The sequence below is a fragment of the Osmerus mordax genome, chromosome 22 (assembly GCF_038355195.1).
Source record: "Osmerus mordax isolate fOsmMor3 chromosome 22, fOsmMor3.pri, whole genome shotgun sequence".
Classification (NCBI taxonomy): Eukaryota; Metazoa; Chordata; class Actinopteri; order Osmeriformes; family Osmeridae; genus Osmerus; species Osmerus mordax.
Genome location: NC_090071.1, coordinates 5,089,444 through 5,115,051, shown reverse-complemented (window position 1 = coordinate 5,115,051; position 25,608 = coordinate 5,089,444). Strand labels below are relative to the sequence as shown.

General features: G+C 40.4%; 2 protein-coding genes across 2 annotated transcripts; one reads left to right on the top strand and one right to left on the bottom strand.

Annotated features, from left to right (window-relative positions):
- The first annotated feature begins 1,539 nt into the window (after positions 1 to 1,539).
- On the top strand, positions 1,540 to 9,082 carry gulp1b (GULP PTB domain containing engulfment adaptor 1b). Its single transcript, XM_067260972.1, has 11 exons — positions 1,540 to 1,636; positions 5,135 to 5,196; positions 5,571 to 5,642; positions 5,754 to 5,852; positions 5,951 to 6,088; positions 6,346 to 6,462; positions 6,690 to 6,767; positions 7,205 to 7,432; positions 7,671 to 7,821; positions 7,903 to 7,997; positions 8,627 to 9,082. The coding sequence occupies exons 1-11, from the start codon at positions 1,540 to 1,542 to the stop codon at positions 8,696 to 8,698; spliced, it is 1,209 nt and encodes a 402-aa protein (XP_067117073.1). The 3' UTR covers positions 8,699 to 9,082.
- Positions 9,083 to 9,605: 523 nt separating this feature from the next.
- Positions 9,606 to 25,608, bottom strand: col5a2b (collagen, type V, alpha 2b). The gene is made up of 55 exons (XM_067260971.1): positions 25,445 to 25,608; positions 24,897 to 25,106; positions 24,211 to 24,429; positions 23,889 to 23,905; positions 23,578 to 23,610; positions 23,323 to 23,355; positions 22,899 to 22,952; positions 22,651 to 22,743; positions 22,252 to 22,326; positions 22,101 to 22,145; positions 21,959 to 22,012; positions 21,587 to 21,640; positions 21,372 to 21,425; positions 21,148 to 21,201; positions 20,847 to 20,900; positions 20,719 to 20,763; positions 20,569 to 20,622; positions 20,422 to 20,466; positions 20,126 to 20,179; positions 19,898 to 19,996; positions 19,709 to 19,753; positions 19,164 to 19,262; positions 19,009 to 19,062; positions 18,630 to 18,737; positions 18,453 to 18,506; positions 18,188 to 18,286; positions 17,778 to 17,831; positions 17,548 to 17,646; positions 17,345 to 17,398; positions 17,159 to 17,212; positions 16,936 to 16,989; positions 16,701 to 16,754; positions 16,354 to 16,398; positions 16,089 to 16,187; positions 15,717 to 15,824; positions 15,527 to 15,580; positions 15,259 to 15,312; positions 14,942 to 14,995; positions 14,802 to 14,855; positions 14,444 to 14,551; positions 14,236 to 14,289; positions 14,099 to 14,152; positions 13,715 to 13,876; positions 13,369 to 13,476; positions 13,111 to 13,218; positions 12,946 to 12,999; positions 12,762 to 12,869; positions 12,599 to 12,652; positions 12,328 to 12,435; positions 12,012 to 12,065; positions 11,821 to 11,928; positions 11,315 to 11,666; positions 10,957 to 11,147; positions 10,638 to 10,880; positions 9,606 to 10,422 (listed from the first exon to the last, which is right to left on the bottom strand). Exons 3-55 carry the CDS (start codon positions 24,347 to 24,349, stop codon positions 10,276 to 10,278), a joined length of 4,365 nt encoding a protein of 1,454 aa, XP_067117072.1. The 5' UTR covers positions 24,350 to 24,429; positions 24,897 to 25,106; positions 25,445 to 25,608; the 3' UTR covers positions 9,606 to 10,275.

Below are 25,608 nucleotides of genomic sequence, written 5' to 3'. Positions count from 1 at the left end.
GCAACAATAATAAAAACAATATATCACAGCGAGTACAAACAATTTTAAATCAGTTACCACTAACCACAAGAGCAACAAGTCTCTGAGCAAGAGTCATTGTGATCCTTGAGGAAACTAACATCGGGTCAAGCGAACCATTCCTAAGTACCGTTGTACTCCCGGAACAAGTGCGTCTTGAGCTTTTTCTTGAAGGTGGAGAGACTAAATGACTAAATGTAAATGTAAATATTGACGGGGACGTTTCAATGTTTGGGACATGTCCCATTCCCTGCCCCTAAACCCACACTTATGAGTGGGACATGAGGTTAGTACCAGTGATAGACAAGCATCGTCCAGTTCAATGTGTACTTCAGCATCTACAGAATCAAGGCACAGCCTTCCCTATATGGCTCTCAACGTCTAGAAGCATTCATACTGTGTACATCCTTGTTGTTTATGCACGTCACAAATGGGCAGTGCACACAGGTTAGATTAGGTTACATTGGCCTTAATGCCAATTAATCAAATGTGTAATACTTCTTTGCACGTGACCTTGGTATTTGTTGCCCTCTGCTGTGCTTGCTGGGGGGAAATATATTTCTGTCACCACCTGTGCATGTCTTGCATGATTGGTGATTGTTCTACAAGTACTACAGGTACAGCACTACAAATTCTACAGTTTTGCTCTGGCTGATTTGAGTCCTCTTAATCCCTCTTGAATTTTCACAATTGCTCAAATTAATTGGTACTAGCCAGTATGTACACAACATCTGGTTTCCTTTAAAACAGATTAGTGTGGTCTAAAAATCAATGTGGTATGGTGTTCTCCCTTTAAAACACCATTCATCATTTCATCGAGGAATACCCATGTGTTTGATCTTAATTTAGATACTGCTGATACTGGAGGAATGATTATGGTTCTCGGCATTTGTTTCACAGAGGCAAATACATTTTCACAGTCTGCCAAAATAATCCCATTGTTTCTGTTGTCAGGACAACAATAACAGTAATACAGTTTAACATATTTTATGTAGTTTAGATACGCATATGATCAAGTTAAATCTACACTTGACAAACTGTGAATCAAGGCAGGTTTTTCAGCACATTATTCTAAATATAGAATATTATATAGTAGACAAGATCTGTATCTCTGCATCTACAATACATGTTTTGGAATGGGGCAGTGCACACATGATGTCATTTCCAGCCTTGGAGAAACAGGAAAAAGTCTCAGGACTGAGGATGTAGAAATGGGTCTTGAGGCAGATTTCATGTTTTAGCCAGATGTTGTTTGAGAATAAAAAATGAAAAACTCTTCCTATCCCCATGTTTTTCTCTCCAATGGTCACATCTGCTGTTCTATCTGTCTATCATTTCATAGTCTTCTGTCTGTCAGTCTCATTGTCCTCCACAATCCCTTTGGTGTTCATGTATTGTTGGGTTTGGAATGTCTGTGGTCCAAACCGATGTCAGCCCAATGCAGCATTTGCTGTGTAATTGTGGTGGTAAGGGATTAGTTGAGTTTGGTCTTTCTGCAAGAGCTAGATAGCAGGTTCTGGAATGAAGCACAGTCCCATTGGTTTGGACCTTGGCATCCATCAGAAGACAGATGTTCCAGACATCTCTGCTCAGTTAAGCTTCCTGGCTTTCTACAGCGGTATTGTCAATGTGTGCAACAGTATCCTAATCACTGGTCAATGTGGCATATCATGATCTGACTACATAGATCCAAAACTGTGTTGATTTTTGGTATATCTGTATAACATTAAAAAGCACTTTTCAGATAGGATGTTAGTAACTGTTTTACATGATTGCCTCAGTCACTCTGAGAACAGTGAGACTCAAGGGTTGCACAAGCATTTGAGTTCTTTGGGGAATGCACTGCGTGGCTCAATTAGTCATGAAAGCTGTAGATAAAGTGATGTAATGCTTGGTTATGTCAGCTAAAATATAGACTTATATAATGCCATACATTGGATTTTGTCAATTATAGCATAATGCACCAAGTATTTTCCCAATCAAAACTTTTGTATCATGTTTTCTTTGCAGGTGCAACAAACAGATAGTTTGGTGCATCTTCAGCTATATATCATTTAAGACATACTGTATCCATGACCTACTTTATGATAAAGTGATTTTTTGACTTTCTACTGCTCAAGCTGAACTCCTAGACACACTTTACCATTTCCATTTGAAAGCAATATTTACTCGTCTTGAAACAAGAGAATATACTCTGATATAGTTAATTACTTTTCTCGGTAGTATACAATTTCATGTCTAGATGCACCGGTGATTCCATAGAATTATTTTTTAATAAGTGTTATTAAAGATACCGATGCTAGTGTATAGACCAGATATAATGTACATCTTGAAAGGCAAAGCAGAGCATTGAGATCCCTCATTCATGCTGTCATTATGGAGATTACATGCTTCATCAGGATTGCCTTAGGCCTAATCAATATGAGCCAGATTAATTGTTTTGGTGTGTACTGAAAGGGGGGGAATGTTTTGAATCCGTAGGCAGATATGTACTGTAGATAAGTGATTGCCATAAACTAAGGAACACACAGTACATGTCATCAATATTGTACAACGCTACAGTACAGTATGATTTTAGTATTATTACAGTACTGTATGATTTTAGTATTATTACAGTACTGTATGATTTTTGTATTATTACAGTATTGTATTATTTGTGTTGTTACAGTATCTTATCCTGATAGTGTCCAGTAAGTCTCCCTTCCATTCTGTTCATATCAGTTGGTGGAGATAATTCCTTCATCTCTGTGCATACTACAGTCTGACATCTATCTCAGTTGTATTAGTTTAAGACCCTGATAAATCACTGTTCTGTGCTTTATACATTTAAAAAATAAGAAGGTAGCAAAGCAAAGAAAAACACAAAATGTCAGCGAAGGCTTAACTGACGGAGCACAGTAGTTTTTTAAACCCAGAAAACGTTCTCTACTTTCTATTTAACTGACATTGAACTGCAAGATTACTGTACAAATCTTTGTTTAGTGTCCCTTTGTCCTTGAGGATTTATTTCTCAGAAAGAAAACACTGCTTAGAAATCAACGGATGACAGTAAAATATGGTCACATTATATATGTGTCTTGGACAGTACTTACTTACATAAAAGTCTTTATCATGCAAAACCAGCCATGAAGATTAGAGTGAAATTATTAAAAACGGTTTAAGCCACATAGGGGTCACATGGGAATCACTCAATGAGATTTATGGACCTACTTCATTATTCTAGAGTGCTTTGTCTTTTCCCCACGTACCCTCTCAATCAAATGCAAGCACACACTGATACATGCACACAGACACCTCACTGCATAGCTATGAAATCCAGCGTAGCAACTGATGTGCAGTATAAAGAACACACACACCTCAGTGCAAAGCAATCGTTTACTATGAAACTTAAAATCCATACATTTGGTTTAACTGTTTGGAAATGTGAGGCCATTTAACTTCCTTGGGACTTACTGGGCTTGGCCTTGTGGTGGTCAGGATAGCTTTCTTTCAATAAGTACAGTGAGTAGCTTGATAGAGAACCACAGCCTGACATGTGACCCCCCCTGTTGACTTGACACAGCTCTAGCATCAGGATCTGGAGACCAGGTCAGCAGAACAAACAGTCTGCTGTGCCTTGCAGGAGAATTTAGGATAAATTAGTATTAGAATCAGACTGGATTAAGGAAGTTGTGGAAGAAAAAGGGGTATTGAGTACTTGCTTTGTGGAGAACTGTTTAAATTGCCACCCTAGGATCTTACTCCTCATTGATTATTTGTGTATTCATAAGAAGTAATTATGGGGACTAATTTGAGGTCCTATAGTATATAGATAGGACTGGACTATCCACCCTAGTTGTCCTTCAAAGGAGAGGAAAATAAAGGAGAAATCAAATTCAACGATCATGCCACAAACACGTTATGTTTGAGTTTAAAGTTAAGCTCTGGCTAAAGCTTAGTATTCTGTTGACCTAATGGATCTGGATAAGCTCAAAGGAATGCATTTTGATGGCGGAACATTTTGCAGTGATTTGTGCTCAGACAAGCAATGTAGGGCAATTTCACAATTCACCACCTGCTCAATGGGTTTGGATATGTTTGTGAACACAATTTAATATTTCCTGTTGTATTTTGGCTTGTATGGGATTCCACCCATGTTGAATCTGGATTCCAGAATGCAGGATCAATGAGTTCCCAAGAGTTTTGAAATAACTTTGGCATTTGCTATCAAGACTAAGTATTGACATTTTCTTTTAAACAATAATATTTAAGAGTACTGCCTTATGAAGACAATCAAAACATATAATATTGCAGTCTATTTAATTTTAGTTAGACTTTTTAATTGCTTAGTTTATTTGTTATTCAATGCTGTTTACCCTGTTTTCTCTTTTCCAGGATTAAACCGTAGCAAAGCCCGTCTCAGGCTCCTCCAACATGAACAGAGCATTTAACAGGCGAAAAGGTAAGAGCTTGATCGCATTACTTGAGAACACAGAACCCAATCTCATGTGACCCCCACATCCACCGCTGCCTGCTACCCCCCCTCCTTACAGTACCACATCAAACAATTAGACAGTGATTAGCCGCCAACATCAAACAATCAGCTTGGTGACATGGAACAATAGGCCTTAAACAAAATTCACTAATGTGGAAAACATAGCTGAAAAGGAGTTAATGGGTAGTGGTCTGTGAATGATAATTTAGCAGAAAAAAAGATGTTGGAATTGAATAGATCCTAGATTGCATAACTGCATAAGTTAGTTTTGATTATCCTGTTTGATTATGATACATTTGTTTGAGGGAAGATGGACTGACATAATGATTTGGTAATTGGTGCAAAAAAGGCAATGCTTCGACAATGTGTCACACACTATTCACATTGACCAACTCACAATATTGCTGTATATATGCTTTATAATTGTTTCCAACTCAGAAAATGAAATACATGTATTATACTATGTAATTATGCTCCTATTTATCACCTGCCTTCTGTTATCAATATACTTAATACACATGTACATGTGCTTTACACACTGTGTGTGCTATGTTCTGATATAGAGCCTTTTTCTCTGCTCTGTTGTATCAGTGTGCGATCACCTAGACATTGTTTATGATACAGATCTCATTCTTTCCACAGATAAAACAGTGATTCCCTCTCCTGAGTCTTTGGTGAACAGTCACATAACATACAATGCTAAGGTAGGCAGGATCTACCGGACCTCTGGAACTGGTTCATAATACAGTAGGTGCCGTGAGAAATGCTGCAAATGACTTGTTACGAATCATCATATATCAAATAAATAATTTCAATAAATTATGTTTATAATGGTTGATACATGAAACAATTAGCATAAATGTCACGTAAATGAGGGGCATATTGTAAATTATGAAATGCCACCATCTACTGGTTAGTGTGAACTGGTAGATCATTCCCTAATAAAATCCCTATTGTTATTACTATCACAGTATGGTGTGTGTGTGTGTATGTTTTGTTTGTGTGAGTGTGTGTGTGCTTGTGGAAGATGTTTTGACATGCATTGCTGTAATGACATGATGATTTTTTGTCCTTACAGTTCCTTGGAGTGACTGAGGTAGCCCAACCCAAAGGAACAGATATTGTTAGGGTGGCAGTCAGAAAGCTAAAGGTACTGATAATCATAATTTTGTATCTCTGAAACGACTTGGTGTGAGATTGAGACTTGGCTGGGGCAGAGTGGAATGCTGTCTGTGATGTGTTTTGTGTTCCACTTATTTAGTTTCAAAAACATATCAGGAAATCTGAGGGACACAAAACCCCTAAAGTGGAGTTGCAGATATCTATCTATGGAGTGAAACTATTAGATCCAAAGACAAAAGTAGGTCAAGTTCAGATCCATTTTGTCATTCATAAATCGTCTGCTTTCCCAAGCAGGTTCCAGAGTACCATGAAACTCTTATTTTTTTCTCAACTCAGGACATACAGCACAATTGTCAGTTGCATAGGATATCCTTCTGCGCTGATGACAAAACAGACAAGAGGATAGTCACCTACATCTGCACAGAACCAGAGAGCAAGAAACACCTCTGCTATGTGTTTGACAGTGACAAATGTGTAAGCAGTACTTTCATAACTTTTTTTATTTGACTTTTTAAGTATTGATCAGATGCAGACGCAGGATTCTCTTTTCTCGATATGGGGTTAAACTAAATTGATTGGGGCCAACTAAATGCACCACTAACCAGTGCAGAAACATGATGGAATGTCAGCCAGTTATAACTGTCTAGATTAGGAATGTAAATGTGAGAGAGGAAACTATCCATTTGTGGATTCTAACCAAATGTTTGATACCAACACTCCCTGGGTTGCAGGCTGAAGAGATAACTGTAACCATTGGGCGAGCCTTTGAATTAGCATACAGGAAGTTCCTGGAGTCTGGGGGCAAGGATGTGGAAACAAGGAAGCAGATTGGCAGCTTGCAGAAAAGAGTACGTTAAACGCTACTCTAAACTCACTGTAAATAAAGAAAATAAAAAATCTGTCTTGGATCAACAGAAAATTATCAACTGTGCACTGTAGCTTTTGTGTTCAATGTTCTTATATTTCCCTCTATATTACTTGTATGTTGATGTGTATGACATGTGATTCCTCAAATGTTAATCCTGCTATTTTGCAATGTACTTATAATATAGACAAACATGTTTGTGTCCTTCAGATTCAAGACCTGGAAACAGAAAATTTCAAATTAAAAAAGCGACTAAAAGATCTTGAAGAGCACTTAATAGATTCACCGGTACGGCAAAAAGCTTTTTACAGTGAATCACTGTCTTTCTGTGCTGTCTGTTAAAACAGTATATAAGCTGTATATATACTATTTATATATTCACAGTATATACTGTATGTAAAATAGATTTCCATTGATATAGGATAAATATTTTTAAGTAATAGCTCATGCCAGACCTGTGGTATATGGTTATAATATCACAGGGGCATTTGTTTCGCCCTGATGCAATGCAGAAACCACGGTTTTGAACCAATCTGATTGCTTGACCTAAGCAACCAAATAAACGTATATAAATAAATAACACTGTACAGTATAATTCGGATATCAATGGCCATCTATTTTTGGTGTAACACAAACTAACATTTACCCACTGTGAGATATGTAATACTGACATTAACCTGATGCAGTTTCTCATTCCTAGTCCAATGTGTTGATTCTCTTTTCAGCATCTCCACTTAACATCTGTTAGCAAACCCAACATGTTGCAGCGGACATCGTCAATGTTTTGGTGCGGCAGCTTAACATCTCTATCCTGTCTAGAGATGTCCTCTGTCTCTCTAACCCCTGCAAGTTCTCCAGAATCCAGCATCTCAACAGGCCTACTAACACCACCACCCTCCAAACCAGCCCTGCTCCAAAAGCTACAAAGTGGATGCTGTGTTCCTCGTCCACGAGTAATACATATAATAATATGTCAAATCAAAATTGGTTCCTTTCTTATTTTTAATAATTAATTCTTTTGATTTATGTGTGTCGTTTTGTTTGGTCCCACTGTTTAACCTGAAGGTTTTCATTGAGGTTCACACATCATATTTTATACTGTACGACAATCATATATTCTAAGCTTTTTGTATACTCCCTCTACTCACCTTCCCCCCCCCCCCTCCCCCCCCCCACTCATTCCCCCTCCAGGCAGGAAGTATTCAGTCTGATGTTCTGCCCACTGATGTTTTTGACATGGTACCGTTTTCCTCTGCATCCCCTGTCGCCAAGTACTCAATGAATGGCACCTCCCCTCCTCCAGTTCCTCCAACTCCACCACCTGTTGCACTCCAAGAAAGAGGTCAGTATTCTACTTGGTTGTGATTTAGATTCTGTGTCAATGGTTTCCCTCTCCGCTTGTTCAATCATTTTATTCCTTTAGACATAGATGTGTTTGGAGCACCACCTTTCAATCCATTTATCTGCAATACAACAGACTTCCCTCCACACGTTCAATCTAAACTGGATGAGATGCAGGTATGTAAGCAGTGAAGATGCAAGAAAAATATGTTGCATTTATTTTGCTGACAGAAAATCTTGACATTTTGTTTCCCCTGAACGAGCTTTGTCATTTAGTAGTTTTATTTAATTGAATTGAAAAAAGGGGCATAGGTTTCTTCATACATTATTCATACTTTTTTTAAATGGCTAATCTGTCCATCCCTCTTTTTATTCAGAAAATTATATTAAAAATCATCATCAGTTGTTCATTTTAATGGTTGATTACCAAACAAGTCATATCCAGCAGAGATGTACAGTGTGTGTAAACTATGTCTTTCTTTCTAACATGCAGCGTCAACGATGGTTTGTACACTTTCCCTTACGTGTCACTTGCCACATTCTCTGGCTGCTGCATGGTTTACGATGTCTCTTAAAACCAGAAATATAGATGGATAGAATTCTCTAAAAACTCAAACTTTTTGCATTAGGCTGTACTTTAGACTCAACCAAATGATATCTAGGGCTCTTTTGAAGACCAATCATTGGTTACTTATTGTCTCATCTTTTCAGGTATATATTTTTTTGTTTTTTACTTTAGTATATAGAGAGATTTGACTGATTTATTTTGTTTTACTGACCTAAACCTGTTGTATCTTGTTCTTAAGGAGGGGTTCAATATGGGACTAACACTGGAAGGCACCATCTTCTCCATGGACCCTGTGGACAGTCGCTGCTAATAGCAAAACCTTATTTTTTCTTAGCAAACCAATCACTGTATATAGACACCATAATCTTTGTGTGTTTATTCCATATCTCTTAACTGTTTATTGTGATCAAAGCCAGGCCAAATGTGGACTACTTTAGATTTTCTTTAAGCATATGGAAATACGTACAGTATAATTTAAGGACAAAATACTGAAATGAGAATGTCTTTTGGTGTAATATTTGTGTCTGTCAACACTATTTACATTTGTCCAAATGTGTGTGAATGCTAATTGTAAAGATGTTTTCTACTATCTTGCACCACAAAGCACATTAAAGTGGTCCCTTGACACTCATCATAGTGTCCCATTAAATGGGGATATTACGTTTCGAAACTCAATCACTATTGCAACTTTGTACTGTACAGTATTAGTACTCTATGCTATTGAAAGTTAACTTAATTTACATTTAGATTCACTTTTAATGACAAAGGGTACAAAGGGAATGAATGTACAAACGGAGTGTATAAAAACACCTCTGAAGAAGACGATAACAGTAAACAATACAAGATGATAATTTCTTTAGAAAACGTGTTTCTTTGAAGACCTAATGAAAATCTACAAGTTGTTCATTGGTTCAGATTTGAATCTGTGCCTTTTTTGGAGGAAAAACGATATTAAACAACTTATTTTGAGGTTTCTGTCAGATAGATTCCTATTTCTTGCATCCTGTATGCTAGTTTATTCCAAAATAAGGTTATCAATGGCAGAAATAATCCCACCACGATTACGCATTATAAACCCAATATTATGTATAATTACGCAAGCATGCAATCATTCCCATTATGTTACTTAAACCTGGCAGAATAATGGTTGAATTCCACTTTCTTGTACATAGAAATATCACAGTTTTTGATTCATTATGAATAAATTATTCACCCACTCCTTTTTGAAAAATGTATTTTTGATTCAAAATACATACATTCATTCTTAGTTTATTTAACATTAAAATTATATAACAATCAACAGAAAATAATTAAAAATATCAAAAAAATCTAAAAAGATAAGAGACAAATTTGCAGGAAAATTACATGATGTTGCCTTTACTGTCAAACGTTTTGTCATCAACAAGGAAACATTGATATACAAACCCTCATTTTGAACACCTTTTTACAAGCCTAATTCATCATATATTGAAAACCCTAAATGTTTTTTTTCCATAAAAAATCCTCAGCAAACTAAGATAAAATTGGGACATACTGTAGATTCTCCTTCTGGGGCCTGAATCCATGTGCATGCATGTTTTCAATTAAGAATAAAACAAATTTAGATTTCTGGACACAATAAATATTTCAATAGCAGACCTGACAGTATGTACATGACTGAACAATTCAGCAGGTAGTTCAAGACTCTCTGGGTTACCCCTTAGAGTGGCTTTTGACATCTTACCACCATGAAAATAGAATACTGTAGAAGAGACTGACCACAGACTACAGACATTATGGTTGTTTCTCCAATTGCATTGCAAAATTCAAACAACAATGAGAAAGGCATTCTGTGAAGAAGATTAAATCTCCTTAAAGGGCTAACGATTTATGTTCATGTGTTTGAGTTTAGGAGAAACAAACTGGCCCAATGTGCAAACCAAACTCCTGATCCGCCTTGCCAATGTCCATGGGGGCCAAGTCTACAATTGGCAGTCTTGCCGTTGTCTGAGTCCTGTACTCAATTACAGTCTTGGACCCAATATCATTTGGTTCCTGAAGGCACAAGAAAATAAGAAGTTGGAAAAACACATTTTAATGATACATTATTATGCCCTTGGTATACAACTAAACATTTCCTGGACACGTGTTCAGTTGAAGAACAGCTGCGACTGGTATACGGAAAATACTGTATCGAAACAGCAGGGTGAATATGTAATTCATTAGAAGTCTTTGCTCTACTACAGCCACGGTCAGAGTGGATAACTTACCGAACATCCGTCTTCCAGCACAGTGTATCGGAGGCGGTTGTTACCCTGAGCCCTGATGTCCTGTCCGTTGCCACCCTTGAGGACGAGTGCTTTCTTCAGGTTGCCACTCTTTTCATCTTTGTAGGCCACGCTATTCTTGCAGTGGAAGGTGACATTCTGGACCGACTCTTTGGACAAAAGTCGGATCATCTTCATCTGAATGGCCACAGTGTTGGGCTCGTCCCCTTTGTTGCCATAGTTGAACTGAAATCATATGTTGGGCAAAGTGAGTTTCAGAAAAAATATTCAGAATTGTTTTATTCGTCTTTTGTGTACTCACTCTTGTTCCTCCATTCATGTTAGCTCCAAACCACAAAGGTTTGGTTGGGCTAGGAGTAGATTTCGTCCACCACGTTTTCTGCGGTATGTTTGCAGGGTTGGCTGGGATGCAAGTTTCTCCAGTCTCCATGTTACAGAACACCTTAATGGCATCCTTGGCATTCCCTTCATTGGGATCCACCCAGTAATCACCTAATAACAGAATATTAGATCACAAAAGCATTATGAAATGAAAACGCATCAAACGCCAGTGTCAGTCACTTCACAATCTACACACACTACAAAGACCTATACAGACCTTCAAAGAAGCTAATAAAGTCAGACTGTCAAAGCCGTTAAAGCATGTTAAAGCTACACACCACTGCGTTTTAGAGGATAACACTGTTTGATGTCCTGGCAGGTTTTGGCTGGGTGAGCACGGCTGCCGTCTGGACTGCGCAGGTTCTGCAGATGTCCGCTGAGGGTCTTCAGCGTGGTTTGGACCCCCTTATCTACACGGACCACATCTGAGGCCTTGTTGGGAAGGGCCTCGTCCTCGTTGAACTCAGGCGGGGGAGGGGGGGCATCCGCGGCCTTGCCGAACTCTATGGGGGGTGGAGCGCCCCCGTCAAAGTCATAGTCGAAGGGGCTCCCGAAAAGGTCATCCACAGCAGCGGTGGGGGGGCCAGGAGATCCAGGAGGACCACGGGGGCCCGGTTCTCCTGGAGGTCCCTTAGGGGAGAAAGAAAAACGTTTAAAATATACTTTTAAAGGTTATTTAACAAAAACGCGAATAATTTATCAGCTGTAGCCAAACTGGAAACGATTGTATATAGCTTGACCGTTGAGCTTACACAACATATTTTCTGGGCCAAAAGATTCGTACCTCTGGTCCAATGTCGCCAGAGGCTCCTCTTGTACCAGGAGAGCCCATAGGCCCGGGATGTCCAATGTATCCTTCCTTTCCTGGGGGGCCAACCACACCAGGGGGGCCCTAAATGTAACAATTAGAAAATGGATAGCTTGACTGTACCTCAATAAACACACATTCTGGTCAAGTTTGTTCTGTGCACTTACTCTCTGTCCAGTCGGTCCAGTAATGCCTGGTGCTCCCACATCCCCTGATTGTCCCTAGATAAACAAACATTACATCTGTAATTAACCATCAGCATACTGTGTTTATCATTGTGTTTATTGTCCTGTTACTGCTCAGAAACAACCATTTCATTATTATGAATATTGGAATAGGTTCACTGTGAGTTCACTAGGAGACACCTGGAAAACTAGGATCATGTGGAGGTGTGTGATTTGCTGTGCGCTTCCTGTATTTTCTACAGGGTGATTGTAGTATTTTTATTCTATGGTGTGATTGAGAAAGCGCATTTCTGCTTACGGTTGTCCCAGGCAAGCCATGGAGTCCAGTGAACCCCCTGTGTCCTTTCTGGCCCCTCTCTCCCTGATTGCCACGTGCTCCCTTATCTCCCAGGGGCCCCTGAGGCCCCTAGGAATCACACAAAGGTATTGTCTTGTCAATATGCATATGCAAACTTGACTCTACATTACAACGTCAGTTTGTTGTTTAATCAACATCATTTGACAATGACAAGCTTTACAAGTGCGAAACACTTAAAGACACAATGAATAAGAGCTAAGTTACCACTCACCAACTTTCCTCGTATCCCTACTGAGCCTAGAGGGCCAGGTGGTCCCCTAGAACCCTATTGTCAAACAGACAGAATCCAATAAGGGGAAACTATTTCCATCAAGATCATCGTTCTAGCAGACCCAGTGAATAAACAAAATAAATGAGTTGAAAAGAGGACTCACATTGTTTCCTCTCTTGCCAGGGTTTCCAGAGGAGCCGATGGGTCCTGGGGAACCAGTGCCCCCCTGAGCACCAGCAAGACCCTCAGGGCCGGTGTTGCCTCTATCTCCCTACACAGGCAAGACAGTCAGACGAAGGTGTGCATGCATCACACGAACACACACACTACAATTATGTAAATCTTACCCTGGCTCCAATGATGCCATCGTTTCCAGGCGTCCCATCCTCTCCAACCCCTCCCTGCATAGAGAGGCAACCTTACTAAATACATCTGTGATACAGACCTGCTTATCACTCTTTTAATTGATATTAGTAAAGTGTGACTATAAGTAGTGAGAACTGAGAACACACCTCAGGACCAGGTTCTCCTTTAGGGCCAGTTGGTCCAGGTAAGCCCACCGTACCTGCGGGCCCTTTGCTTCCCTGACCCCCTGGAGTCCCTGCTTTACCTGGAGGACCCTGAGAAGAAGGTACATCTCTAACATTATGCACAGTATTTAATCATTGCCACTGTAAACAAATGACATTAGATGTAATTATTTTTATTTGAATGCTAAGTGATTGGCAAGTGAGTGATTGGTAAGTTCCACGGGTCTGACTAATACATACAGCTGGACCAGGAAGTCCCAGCATGCCGCGCTCTCCTCGGAGTCCAGGCATACCCACTAGGCCTCTCTGTCCTGAAATGCCTGCAGGTCCAGGAGGCCCATCAGGACCCTGTCACAGAACATGATTTGTTATTATATTATATAATTTACACAAAGAATAATTTGATAGAATACAGTGGAAATAATCATGATTTTTAAATTGGATGATGCTAACACCAAAGGAATACATCAAAGTGTTTGATCTAAAGTCAAATATATATATATATATATATATATCAATAACATATATATAACTGCAGTCTGTAAAGCGTTGTGGAGGTGGGAAAAGCTCAAATCAAAATTCTTACCCCTGGTCCATCCTCTCCAGAGTCTCCTTTATCTCCAAAGCCTCCTGCTGGACCAGGAGCCCCTCTCTCTCCTTGGCTCCCCGGGGATCCGTTCTCCCCTAGAATCCCTTTAGAACCTGGCTTGCCTGTGGTACCCAGAGGCCCAGCGGCCCCAACTGCACCCTGAGATAAAAACATGTTTACTCAGAGAAAGAAAGTTGTCCAACTGCTACTCTGCTGCCTGTCCGAGGTGTTTGGGGGAGAGTCAGTGGGAATGAGATACAGTGCATTTTAACAAGTCAAAGTTTCTGTTAAATGAACTAGTTTCTGTTTCACAAAAAACACACAAATGCAGAGCTAGCTATTGTGGTCATTTGGATTTGCAACATTGACAGGAAAACTCACGGCTGATCCAACGGGTCCAACTCCGCCGGCGAGACCAGGGAATCCAGATGGACCCTTTAATGTAGGATAGATAGTATGTCAATGCTCAATCAAAGACTCAAAGTATGTGTGAGTATGATTGAAAAACCTCTACTCACTGCTGCCCCCTGTGTCCCCCTTCCACCTTTTAGTCCAGTCACACCCAAAGGCCCCTGATAAACATCAACATAGCATTTTGAGTTCAGTATTATAGATGAATATAGCATTGCAATATGCCCTGTTTTGACAAAGCTTTTTTAATGAATGTTGATTAACATTTTCACTGCACATTGAAGGATTTAGTTGTCCCACAGAGCTGGCCCATACCTGTGTTCCTGTTTTTCCTGCTATACCCTGAGGTCCAGAAGATCCAGCCTCCCCATTCTGGCCTGGTTCACCTGTCTCACCTTTGACCCCAGGCTGGCCATCCACACCCTTAGAGCACAAACAAGAAAATAATTAATTACTTGTATTGGGATGTATCACCATAGATCATCTCCATGTCACTCTGGTTGAGAATAGGGATAGCATAATTCATAACATTAACAAATAACTGCAGTTTCCTCGACTGTATGAACATGAAAATAGTAGTGTGATTGTTGGGATTAAGTAGTGGTTGTGACCACAGATTTCAGCACCAACCCAAAGCTACATTGGTGTCAAAAGTGAAATAGTGGCTACTCACAGGAGGTCCAGGGAATCCAACAGCACCAGTTGGACCAGGTTCACCACGAGATCCCTAAAACCGAAATAGATAGATCAATTAAAATGCAATCAATAATACTTTATCAGTGCCAAAAGTGTACACATGAATGCTCTACTGACAGACATGGCTCTGGATCCCCTTCGTCCAGCTGGCCCTGCAGGGCCAGATTCTCCCTGAAACACACAACATGTGATGTTTGATCATCATCATCAGACTGCATCCACACTGACATTTCTGAATCTCTCAGTCTGTAATGGAACATTTAAACATTTCAAGGAATAAACATGTAAACACTAACCCACTCCCAGTGCACAGGTCTCAGATCCCACTCTTTCCACTTCCCTGTCCTTGTCTACCTCCCCCCTGTTTCCCAGCTGTCTAAATAAAACAACTAGCCATTAAGTTAGTAAGTTTCTGGTGACACTGAGTGGCTCACCTTTGCACCATTGGGTCCAGCAGGTCCTGTTGGTCCAAGTGAACCGGGAAGTCCCTTTAAATGAAAACATAAAATATATGAATCACGAGAGGTCACTATTAATTGTTCATACTTAAATTACAAAATGTAGACTAGTTGTTTTGGGGCCATGCAGAGAAATTTGAGACCAAAACAATTTTGGAGACAAAAGTATGCTATTTTAAGACATTCAATTTTCTTACTGAAAAGTTGGACAAACATCTGATTGACCTATGCCATTGTGTCTTACCCGTGCACCATCATTTCCAGCAGTACCCACTGGTCCTGCCTCACCCACTGACCCCTGCAAACCGACGAGGCATCACAGCATCAGACTGCTAAATATGAAACAAATTTCTCCCACACAATTGCTGTAAAGCACCCGATGCTTGTTTGTGTTATAGTGTTATACTCTACAGTGGATTTTCAGTCCCACATACTATGTCTCCCTTTGGCCCAGAGGGGCCAGTAATACCCCTCTCCCCTGGCATCCCTTGCAGGCCTGGGGGTCCTGGGTCTCCAACAGCACCCGCTGGACCAGCATTGCCCTACAACATAGGGAGGATGGAAACACACAGAAGTTCACTTTCAGACACTCATTTGTGTAACCGCATCTATTAGTCAGTTTGGTGTATTGTGAAGAAGTATCTGTCTCTCTTGTACTTGAGACCATTCTCAACAAAGACAGCATTCGCAATTATATTATGTTCTTCACTGAATATACTAGGACTAACTGTATGCCATGAAGTATGTGTGCATGTAGTATAAAGTCTGAACACGTTCTCCTACAGTGCATACAATAAAGGATGTACCTTTGGACCATCAAGTCCTTGTGTTCCAGGGCCACCTTTAGGCCCCTGTAATCCATTAGGTCCCACCTCTCCTCTCTCTCCTGGTGTTCCACGCTCACCCTAGGATATAGGATGAATCTGGTCATCAGTCATTTCTCAACTGCTTTCTCTATGTACAGTCCTGGTATATGGTTGGGACTAGGAACGTAAACCGTTACAATCCAAGATCAATGATTTGGGCGCCATTGTGGTCAAAGTGAAAATGGCAGTGCCATAAATAACTTACCCTTGGTCCTGTCAGACCTACGCCTCCCGCCTCTCCAGCAATACCCTGGACACAACAAAGATTTCTGTCAATCTTTTCGAATTTTTGTTGAATTTAACCATTTGGTAGAAACCAAATGGTGTTTCTACTCATCCTATTGTATTAAACCCTAGTAAAGCTATGGATTACTTTCCAAAATAGGTTTACCAGATTTGTTTTAGGTATCATTAGACACACACAGAGGACATACAAGATCAGGTATATGATTGAGAAGCATGTGACAGTTCTACAGTGTGTCTCATACTGTAGAAGAGTGAGACTATAGTGTGTGTGATACTCTTATCTTGTGTGTACATCTGCTGCTGTACCTCGTCTCCTGGCTTCCCAGACTCTCCAGGGGGACCTGGGGGCCCTGGTAAACCCTTCAATCAGACAGAACAGAACTCAAGTGTTAATGTTTTTCTCTTTTACTCAAATTATGCTTCCGTCGGCTCTCATTGAAATGTCTCTGATTACTGAGAAGTGTCAATTATTTCAACCACAGAGCACCCAAAATGTATTTGTATTGAAAAGTGTGTAATCTAGTATAATTATGGAACCCACCTGAAAACCGTTTAGACCTGGAGGTCCTTGTTCTCCTCTCTTCCCTGCTGTTCCCTTTAAAAAGATAAATGCATTAGCTGCAACTCCATGGCAACCTTAACTTGTCATTTATTGTCAGAGTTGTGTTCAATTCAGCCCACATATAGTAACATTAGTAAGTGCAGGTATAAATTCAGTAAAATACAATTTTATAAATCATAAAACTGTAATTGAATAGGCTTACTGCTGGGCCAGTTGAACCTGCTGCACCTTCTTCACCATCCTTTCCATGAACTCCCTGAAATAGAATCACATTTTAGTGACTTATATCATACAGTTTGTAGAACAGAGTGATACTTTCTCAATCTTTCAGCAGTCTTACAGCAAATCACAAAAGAAAAGATTTGGAAAGGATTTCTTCTGGACCTACCCTTTGACCTGCAGGTCCTGGTGTGCCCACCTCTCCTGTCTTCCCAGGATCTCCCTGAAAATAAAAGATTTTGGCATCAACATTGGTCGCTGCTCTATTTAATCCAATGCGTTAGTAAGTCATATTTGTACTACAAAAAACATAACAGTTCAGGTAGTTTAACAAGCTGCCTTTTTAACACTGATGACATGAGAGGTACTGACAGTGAAGCCCTTTGGTCCTGGAAGGCCCATTGAACCAGCTAGACCCCTTGATCCACCCGGCCCTGCTGGTCCTGATTTCCCATCCTCTCCAGAACCTCCCTGAAAGGCAGGCCGACAAACACAGACAGAGGTTTCAGTGTTGGTCTCTACATGACTAAAATGTAAATGTACATGACTGTCTCTCTCCTCAGTGCAACACAGTATGTTGTATTTGTCATGACTCTGTTTACCATTGGTCCTTGTTTTCCCTCGGCTCCTGTGCTACCGGCAATGCCAGTCAAGCCCTGAAAAAGAAGTAGAAACAAAAATTATTAGTTTTAGGCTTTGGGCTTTGTAAATGAGCATTTAATGCACACTAACATGCCATCTGTTATTGAGTTCCGTATTTTATTCCTTCCAGTTTATCATACACAGTGTGTTTTACATTTACATTTAGTCATTTAGCAGACGCTCTTATCCAGAGCGACTTACAGTAAGTACAGGGACATTCTCCCCGAGGCAAGTAGGGTGAAGTGCCTTGCCCAAGGACACAACGTCATTTGGCACAGCCGGGAATCAAACTGGCAACCTTCAGATTCTTTTTGGCAGTTTTGGGTATATGATAGCATGGTCAAATAAAAGAACATGGCTGCTATCTCACCCTTGCTCCGGGCAAACCAGGCTCTCCAGTGCGTCCAGGATCACCTTCAAGGCCTTTGGCTCCAAATGACCCGGCCATTCCTCTTTCACCTTGGGCCCCCTTTAGGAAAGTGAAGAGCATCAAAGGGTTGGTAACCCATTGAAGACTAAGAATTCATGATGCAGTGTCTGATTGATGTCACTCAATTTGAATACATTCTAATTCAAAAGGTAACAAAAATTGCATTTGGGATTAAGCAAACACAATTTCAAATAATACAGCGAACCTTTTGACCAGGCAGTCCATCTCCACCAGGGAAGCCCCTGTTTCCTGGAGCACCCTGGAAATGAAACAAATAACATGTAACTTTTACAATAAAAATATACAATATTTTAGACACTATTTCTTCAATGCTCATTGAAAACCTTATTGATAAGAGAATCTATGTTGTTCAGACACTCACCATTTCACCAGTAGGTCCGGGGGGGCCGACGGCCCCGCCGTCCCCCCTCGGACCCCTCTTTCCCTCCTCCCCCATTGGCCCTAATGCACCGTGGAGACCCGGTGAACCCTGTGGGGACGTCCCGTTTGAAAAAATGAATTAATCCACATCTATTAAAACATCCATCAATCAATGTATCCATCCATCTATCCTTTCATACCGCCATCTATCCATTGTCCATGCATCTTTCTATTCTCCATCGATCCATCCTTCATTCATACATATATCCTTCCCTGCATCCCTCCATCCATCAATTTCTCTATTTATCCATCCATCCACACACAGGGACCCATTGAGGACACAGCACTGAAGGCCACTAATGCAAATAGGCATATCTTACTATCTCTCCTTTGAGTCCAGCTTCTCCTTTGAAGCCCTCCACGCCAGAATCTCCCTGTAGGGGAAACAGCAGATATTCACAGTTGTTTTTCACCCAGTCCTAAAAATACCACAAAGAAAGATGAACAACCCAGGTCAGTGAAGTTGAACTCTCACCAGCTGTCCCTTCGGCCCGTCTAAGCCTGTGGTACCTTGAGGTCCAGGTGTTCCTGCTGGGCCGAGCAGTCCGACTGGGCCCAGAACACCTGGCATTCCCTAAAATAAATAGAAAGTTAGGCTCTCCTATCAAAAGTAAGATCACCATGCACATGGTAATATTTACGTTATCCTTACATGACACAATTGTCACAAAGGTCCTTTCTGCTCCCAAATACACGTATTTTCGCAGATTATATTACGTTATATTACGATTTTATTTTAAAATATATATATAATAATCTGCCATTCAATAAAATAATTATCATGACCAATCAGTCATGATTTCTATTTACTAGTCTAATACTGGTGCATATCATTTGCACCGAGTCTATCATCTTCTCGAATGCAATCCAACATTTTGGTGAATCTTATGAATGAAACTATTTATTATGGGGGAAACTTGTTTTCCTGATAGCTGTTTTCCCCATTTGTGATGGGCAGAATACAGATGTTTTTAAAATGAAAAGTAGAAACACAGGATAAAACATATGACATGTTAATACCGTGGAGCCCCTGCTTCCTGGAGCTCCATCTGTTCCCGAAGGACCCTGGATGGATTAGAAAATATTTTATACAGATGATCAACTCAAGTGAAAGAAGATCTGTCAGCTAGTCTGTGTACATGTAGCAAATAAGCATAATGAGTTTGTAAACAGTATGTTTGCAATTATCTTAGCTGACTAGCTACACACTTTAATTCCTGTGGGTCCAGGAAGTCCCAAGCGTCCAGCGTCCCCTCGTTGCCCCTGGGGGCCTTCTGTTCCCCGGACCCCCGTCGGCCCCGCCTCACCCTGGACACAACAGATATTTGACATACTGTATCAGGCATTTAAAAGAGTCCTGTAGTACTTCAGCAAATAAATCAAATATCATGGTCCCTTTGTTAAAGACATTTTTATTGACAAAGGTGGTGGACTCACCTTCATGCCAGGACCACCTGGATAACCTGGAGCACCATTGATCCCCACTTGACCCTGAGATTAGAAGTGTATATTACAGTAAATATTAGTGTAGAATATATGTATAAGAAAAAATTATTTGTAAAGATATGAATATGCTCCCTATTCGTGTAGCATCTGTGTCCCTTTGTTTACAGTAAAGTAGAAATGTACTCTGACCTCTATAGAAATAGATAGAAATAGATAGATCCATTAAAACTTAATGTGTTAAGTTAAGTCTGTACTCAGTCTTGCTTGGGTTTGGTTTAAACTCTCACCATGGGACCTGGTTTACCGATATGACCAGAAAGACCACGTTTTCCCTGTAAGTAGAGAAAGGACAGCAATTGAGGCAGGATTTCATCATGCTCATGCTCTCATCAACTCTTGTCAAACTTGTCTGTTTCTCATCAGCTTTCACTTACCACTGCTCCACTTGGACCATTTCTGCCTCTCTCTCCTGGCATACCCACGGGACCCTGAAATATTTATAGTTGGTCTATTAGAACAGTATTTCTTTGGAAACGTTTTCATGTTTACAAATTCAATCATCATGCAACCATTGTGTAACCTACCGGTGAGCCCAGAGGCCCCATTCCTCCAGGGACACCCGATACGCCCTGTAAAAAACACACACACACACATTTACTTGTCAAACTAATTGAGTATATTCCTAAACCATATGACTTAGAATTGTGTCCACCTTTAATCCAACTGCTCCTGTTTCTCCTCTTGATCCCCCAAGACCAGCATGACCCTGTCATTGAGAAATACATATCATATGTAGTAGTAGTAGTAGGTTGTCCTTCAACCATATAAAGCTAGTACAGTACACGTGTATTTTGAATAGGTCCGATTAAACATCATACAATGAAATTAGAATTACTCCTTTTTCTTAGCTCCTAAAACAAGACTTTGTAGAAAGTCCTAAATTGACTGAAGTAATACAAAACTGACCCAACTAACCTTGTGCAAATCCAAAACATTGAAAAAAATGATCTCACCTTGTGACCCTTCATTCCTGGATGACCGGGTAGGCCAGGGAAACCTCTCGATCCCTAAAATCCATTTGATTCAGCTTAGTGATACCCTTCACAGTAGCACATTTAGCAAAATGTTTATGTGCTAACTATTCAACATCTCTTTTCTTGCATTTATGAAAGGTACAGTATGAACACAGTAATTCATTGCTATGTCAGAGTTGTCTTGTTTGGATTTGTGTTTCTACCTGAGACCCAGCGAATCCCTGTTCTCCAGTGTTTCCTGGCGCGCCTGGCCCTCCCTGATGAGGAAACACGACACATAACTCATTTGATCTTACCTTACAGGTGAATCATCTAAAAATTGCTTTGGGCTATTTACTTCAAGCAGGAACCAAACCATAACCTAAAATTCCCCTAGCAAAAGAGTTTGTCTGGTGAATTTATTGGTTAGTGCACTTACATCAGGTCCTGGTTTTCCTGGTGGACCTTCAGGTCCTCTATGACCATAGGAGCCCTATGGAAAGACATCACTTTTTACCACAAGCTAAATCACTACTCTACAGCAAAACATGTTATACAATGAATCTCATTTGCAGAAACCATGTGGTCAGTGCAAAGTCACATCTTTACTCAATTGCAAAAATATCAGATTTTCTTAATCTCCCCAAATGACCTTAATCATTAGGGATGTCATCTGAAATCTGTCACTGCATAATTATGTTGTGTCAGACAAGAAATATGAAGTAGATACTAAAAAGATGGATGGAAAATAGAGAAGAAATATAAATAACTGAAGGATTGCAAAATAGTATTTTGATCTAGGTCTACTGACCATGGGTCCTGGTTCTCCTGCCTCCCCTGGGATACCCTGCGCTCCAGAAGGACCCTGAAGAAATAGCAAAAAGTATATAAGCTCCTACAAAACTCTTATTTGACTCTGATGAAAACATTTTGTCAGCCCATCGTTGACATACGGATGGTCCGGTCGATCCTGAATGCCCTCTTGGCCCTGCTTCACCCTAAAGAAACAGAGCAAGAACAGATAGATAAGATACACACTGCCTACTGCAGGTACACATTTATTTTAAATACGGCCACAATCTGAATAGATTCAGAAACACTTACCCTTGTTCCAGACACCATGCCAGCCAGTCCTGATTTCTCATGGAAGCCAGCGGCCATTTGAGAGACCAACTGACTCTTGAGTGATAAAAAAGGAGAACACATTTTCAGTCCAGTGTGTTTTTTTGCTTGTTTATACATCTACCTTTTTTACATGTACAAATCTTTTTCTAGGCTGGTGACAGAACAGACATTAAGATACATTTCTTTATTATCTCCCTGATATAAATACTGTATGTGCATATTCATTAAAGTGATTTAAAACTATGTGCAGATAAGCCCTTGTTTAGGGCACTGTCAGCGCTAGAAGGACAGGGTTTCTCATACACAACCGTGCTCCTGTTTCTATGGACTAGAGTCCAGATGCAGGCTGCAGGGGCTGGGGTCAACAGACTCACTCACCCCAGGAAGTGAGGGCTGGCCCGAGGGTCCTGGCTCTCCAGGGTTCCCTGGAACCCCAGGTTCCCCATCAAAGCCAGGTGGTCCATGAACACCCTGCACACAAGGAAATATGTATAGGAAATATATACAGGTAATCAACAACCAGACCCAGTATAAAAACGGGATGAGTATATAATACATAAGGGTCAGGATTTAGCTGTCTGTAGTTAGATCATTTTAAAGTGATGTAGTCAGTATTTTGAACGTACACGTCTGCCTTTGAATCCCCGGTGCCCAGTGGCCCCCTGAGATCCTGGGGGACCCTGAATACACAGTAAAGACAGGTCATCACAAGGAGAAAACAAAGCTGTAGTACACATATATACTACACACATATATACTACAGTATATAAGAGTGCAAATAAGAATACTTTGTCAATTTTGAGAAACTGGTCCAACTTGATTAAAGACGTTTGAATCTGTCTCAAACCTAAGACCTTTTACCACAAAATCAAAACAGACACTTGATTCATGTAGTTTGACTTTTGAGAACATAATTGTGGATCCTGTTGATTTTAATTGAAGCAATGGCACCATCTAGTGTTGCCAGGTAAACATGATTTACACAGATCTCACTATATCTGAAAATGTATTAAAGAGAAAAAAAAAACTATTAAGAAATGTATTCCCTACCATAGGTCCAGGTCGACCCACAATTCCAACAACCTGGAGAAAAATACATGAACATATGTTTCAACAACAAATTATATGGAGACTGTTATCTCTATGGTCAAAGCCAAATTATTCAAAAATAAATTGTGGTGCAAGGCCATGATCAACCCAGCCACACCTCTTTTAAATATACAAATATACAAACAAATATTACATTATTTCAAGAGATCCAGCAACAAACACACTTTTTCCATGCAATCTGGAATAGACACTTACGTGAGGAATGTCCCCTGGTTCACCCTTTTGGCCCTGCAAATGTAAATGTCTCAATTACAGTCAGACACAAACTGAAACTGAATTTCACTGATGTTTAAAAATTATTTGAGTAGGAGCACTTCAAGGATGGGGTGTCCGTGTGAACTAAAAAGACAAGGAACTCCTTAAAACACCTTTACTGTCATGGCTTGGTCAACTCTGACATGTTTTGGCATCAAGCCTTCTTGTATTTTTAACAACTGATGTTTAGTGCCATGAGAGGTATAAAAGAAAAAAGCTTAATATGCCTCATACTTTGAATTATGTCTTACCTTTAAAGCCATTAGTTCTGGGGGGAGATTAAAAAGAAAATAATGTATTCATCAAGTTTCTTGATTTCAACTGTCACGTATTTTGACCACAAATCACAACCATGAATAATGTAATTCAACATTGTGGTATAAATAGCACCTCCCACTACAGTATATGTGGGTAATGTAATGGAGTCAGCATCTGTTTCCTTTATCTAACATCAGTGCAACAATGTAATACTTCAGAATTCCCCAAGAGGTAGGGGGGGAGTTACAATGTCAATGTAAAACCATCAGTAGAGCCACACCTCAACACTCCACAGTTGTAAAAGCAACCACTCACGTATGATTCTCTTAGCGCTGGCGAAAGTGTCACACAGTGGGCAGCACTGACCCTCTGGGATGACCACTCTCTCACAGTTCACCACTGGCTCACATTGCACCTCGTCACAGATGACCACGCCACCATCACACACACACATGCGACAGGGCTCGGGCCTCCAGATCTCATTGTGTGCGTAGGCCTGACCGTTGTCTGTGCAGTGTTCCAATCTCTGCACCTCTTCGGAGACAAGGAGCGAGAATGAGTTTCAGTCATGATACGAAATTGATTGCATTCTTAGGTACAGCAGGGCAGTCACACTGATCCTGAAGTTATCATTGTACAGATCAACCACACTGACACACTCAGAGACAAACATGGGTCTGGTTAACAAGATTGGGTGAGCAGTCGCTCCTTTGGTTTTCCCCTTGACCATTGTGTATGAGGAGCTAAAAACCTGTCCATAGAAACTAGTGCCAAACAGAATCCCAGGCAGGTTGGAGAAGAGATTTACAGTAATTTGATCTGTGAGTATAATAGGGTTGGGGTCAATTGTTCGTCAATCAAATCAGAAATTCATCTGAAAAATTAGATCCAAAACCCCCAGATAACACAATTAATTGTCAGTACTTTTGCGTGAAACGTTAATAAGAGGACGTTCTGCTTATTAAACGTGTTCAGAATGTGAGAATGTGGACTCTACACACCTGTTTCTACTCCTGAGGCGGCCTGAGAGCAGACAGGACAACACTCTCCCTCAGGTGTCACTGTTGTCTCACAGTTTGTCAGGTCTTCACACTGGACCTCTTCACAGACCACAGTCCCGGCCTCACACACACAGATCTTACAGGGCTCTGGGTTCCATATCTCATTGTTGGAGTAGACGTGGCCATTTTCTGTACAGATGTCTTCGTCCCCTGTAGAGCAAGCACCCACCACTTACATTAAAGAGTCAATCTAAGATTTTAAATGTTTGGAATTGCCCAATATGTTGACCACAGTTGATTCATCAACAACCTTTTGGATCTTTTTGTTATAAATCAACAGTGGTCTACATGATTTGCAAAGTAAAGTTTTTAGATGTTTGTATTTATAAGTTGTATACATTTTAATGTTTCGCTACTATTTACAGTACAGTATTGTATGTGGTTTTCTAAAATTATTTTGTAAAATTGTATAAACTGAAAACTGGACTATACTGACTGCAACACTGGTTTTATTGAATGAGCAGGTCAAATTTGTGCACAGTTCACACCTTTCTCATCTGTGCCAGGTGCTGAGGTCGAAGCGGCCTGAGAGCAAACAGGACAACACTCTCCCTCAGGTGTCACTGTTGTCTCACAGTTTGTCAGGTCTTCACACTGGACCTCTTCACAGACCACAGTCCCGGCCTCACACACACAGATCTTACAGGGCTCT

What these genes read in the sequence shown, in the direction of transcription:
- col5a2b (XM_067260971.1), bottom strand. Translation starts at nt 24,349, where the DNA reads ATGTGTGTGTGTGATGGTGGCGTGGTCATCTGTGACGAGGTGCAATGT. An exon ending in CTGGAAATGATGGTGCACGG is followed by an intron (nt 15,313 to 15,526) that starts GTAAGACACAAT and finishes TTTCATTTAAAG; the next exon opens with GGACTTCCCGGTTCACTTGG. An exon ending in GGGGATCCAGAGCCATGTCT is followed by an intron (nt 14,856 to 14,941) that starts GTCAGTAGAGCA and finishes TTTCGGTTTTAG; the next exon opens with GGATCTCGTGGTGAACCTGG.
- gulp1b (XM_067260972.1), top strand. Translation starts at nt 1,540, where the DNA reads ATGAAGCACAGTCCCATTGGTTTGGACCTTGGCATCCATCAGAAGACA. An exon ending in AGCACTTAATAGATTCACCG is followed by an intron (nt 6,768 to 7,204) that starts GTACGGCAAAAA and finishes TTCTCTTTTCAG; the next exon opens with CATCTCCACTTAACATCTGT. An exon ending in TGTTGCACTCCAAGAAAGAG is followed by an intron (nt 7,822 to 7,902) that starts GTCAGTATTCTA and finishes TTATTCCTTTAG; the next exon opens with ACATAGATGTGTTTGGAGCA.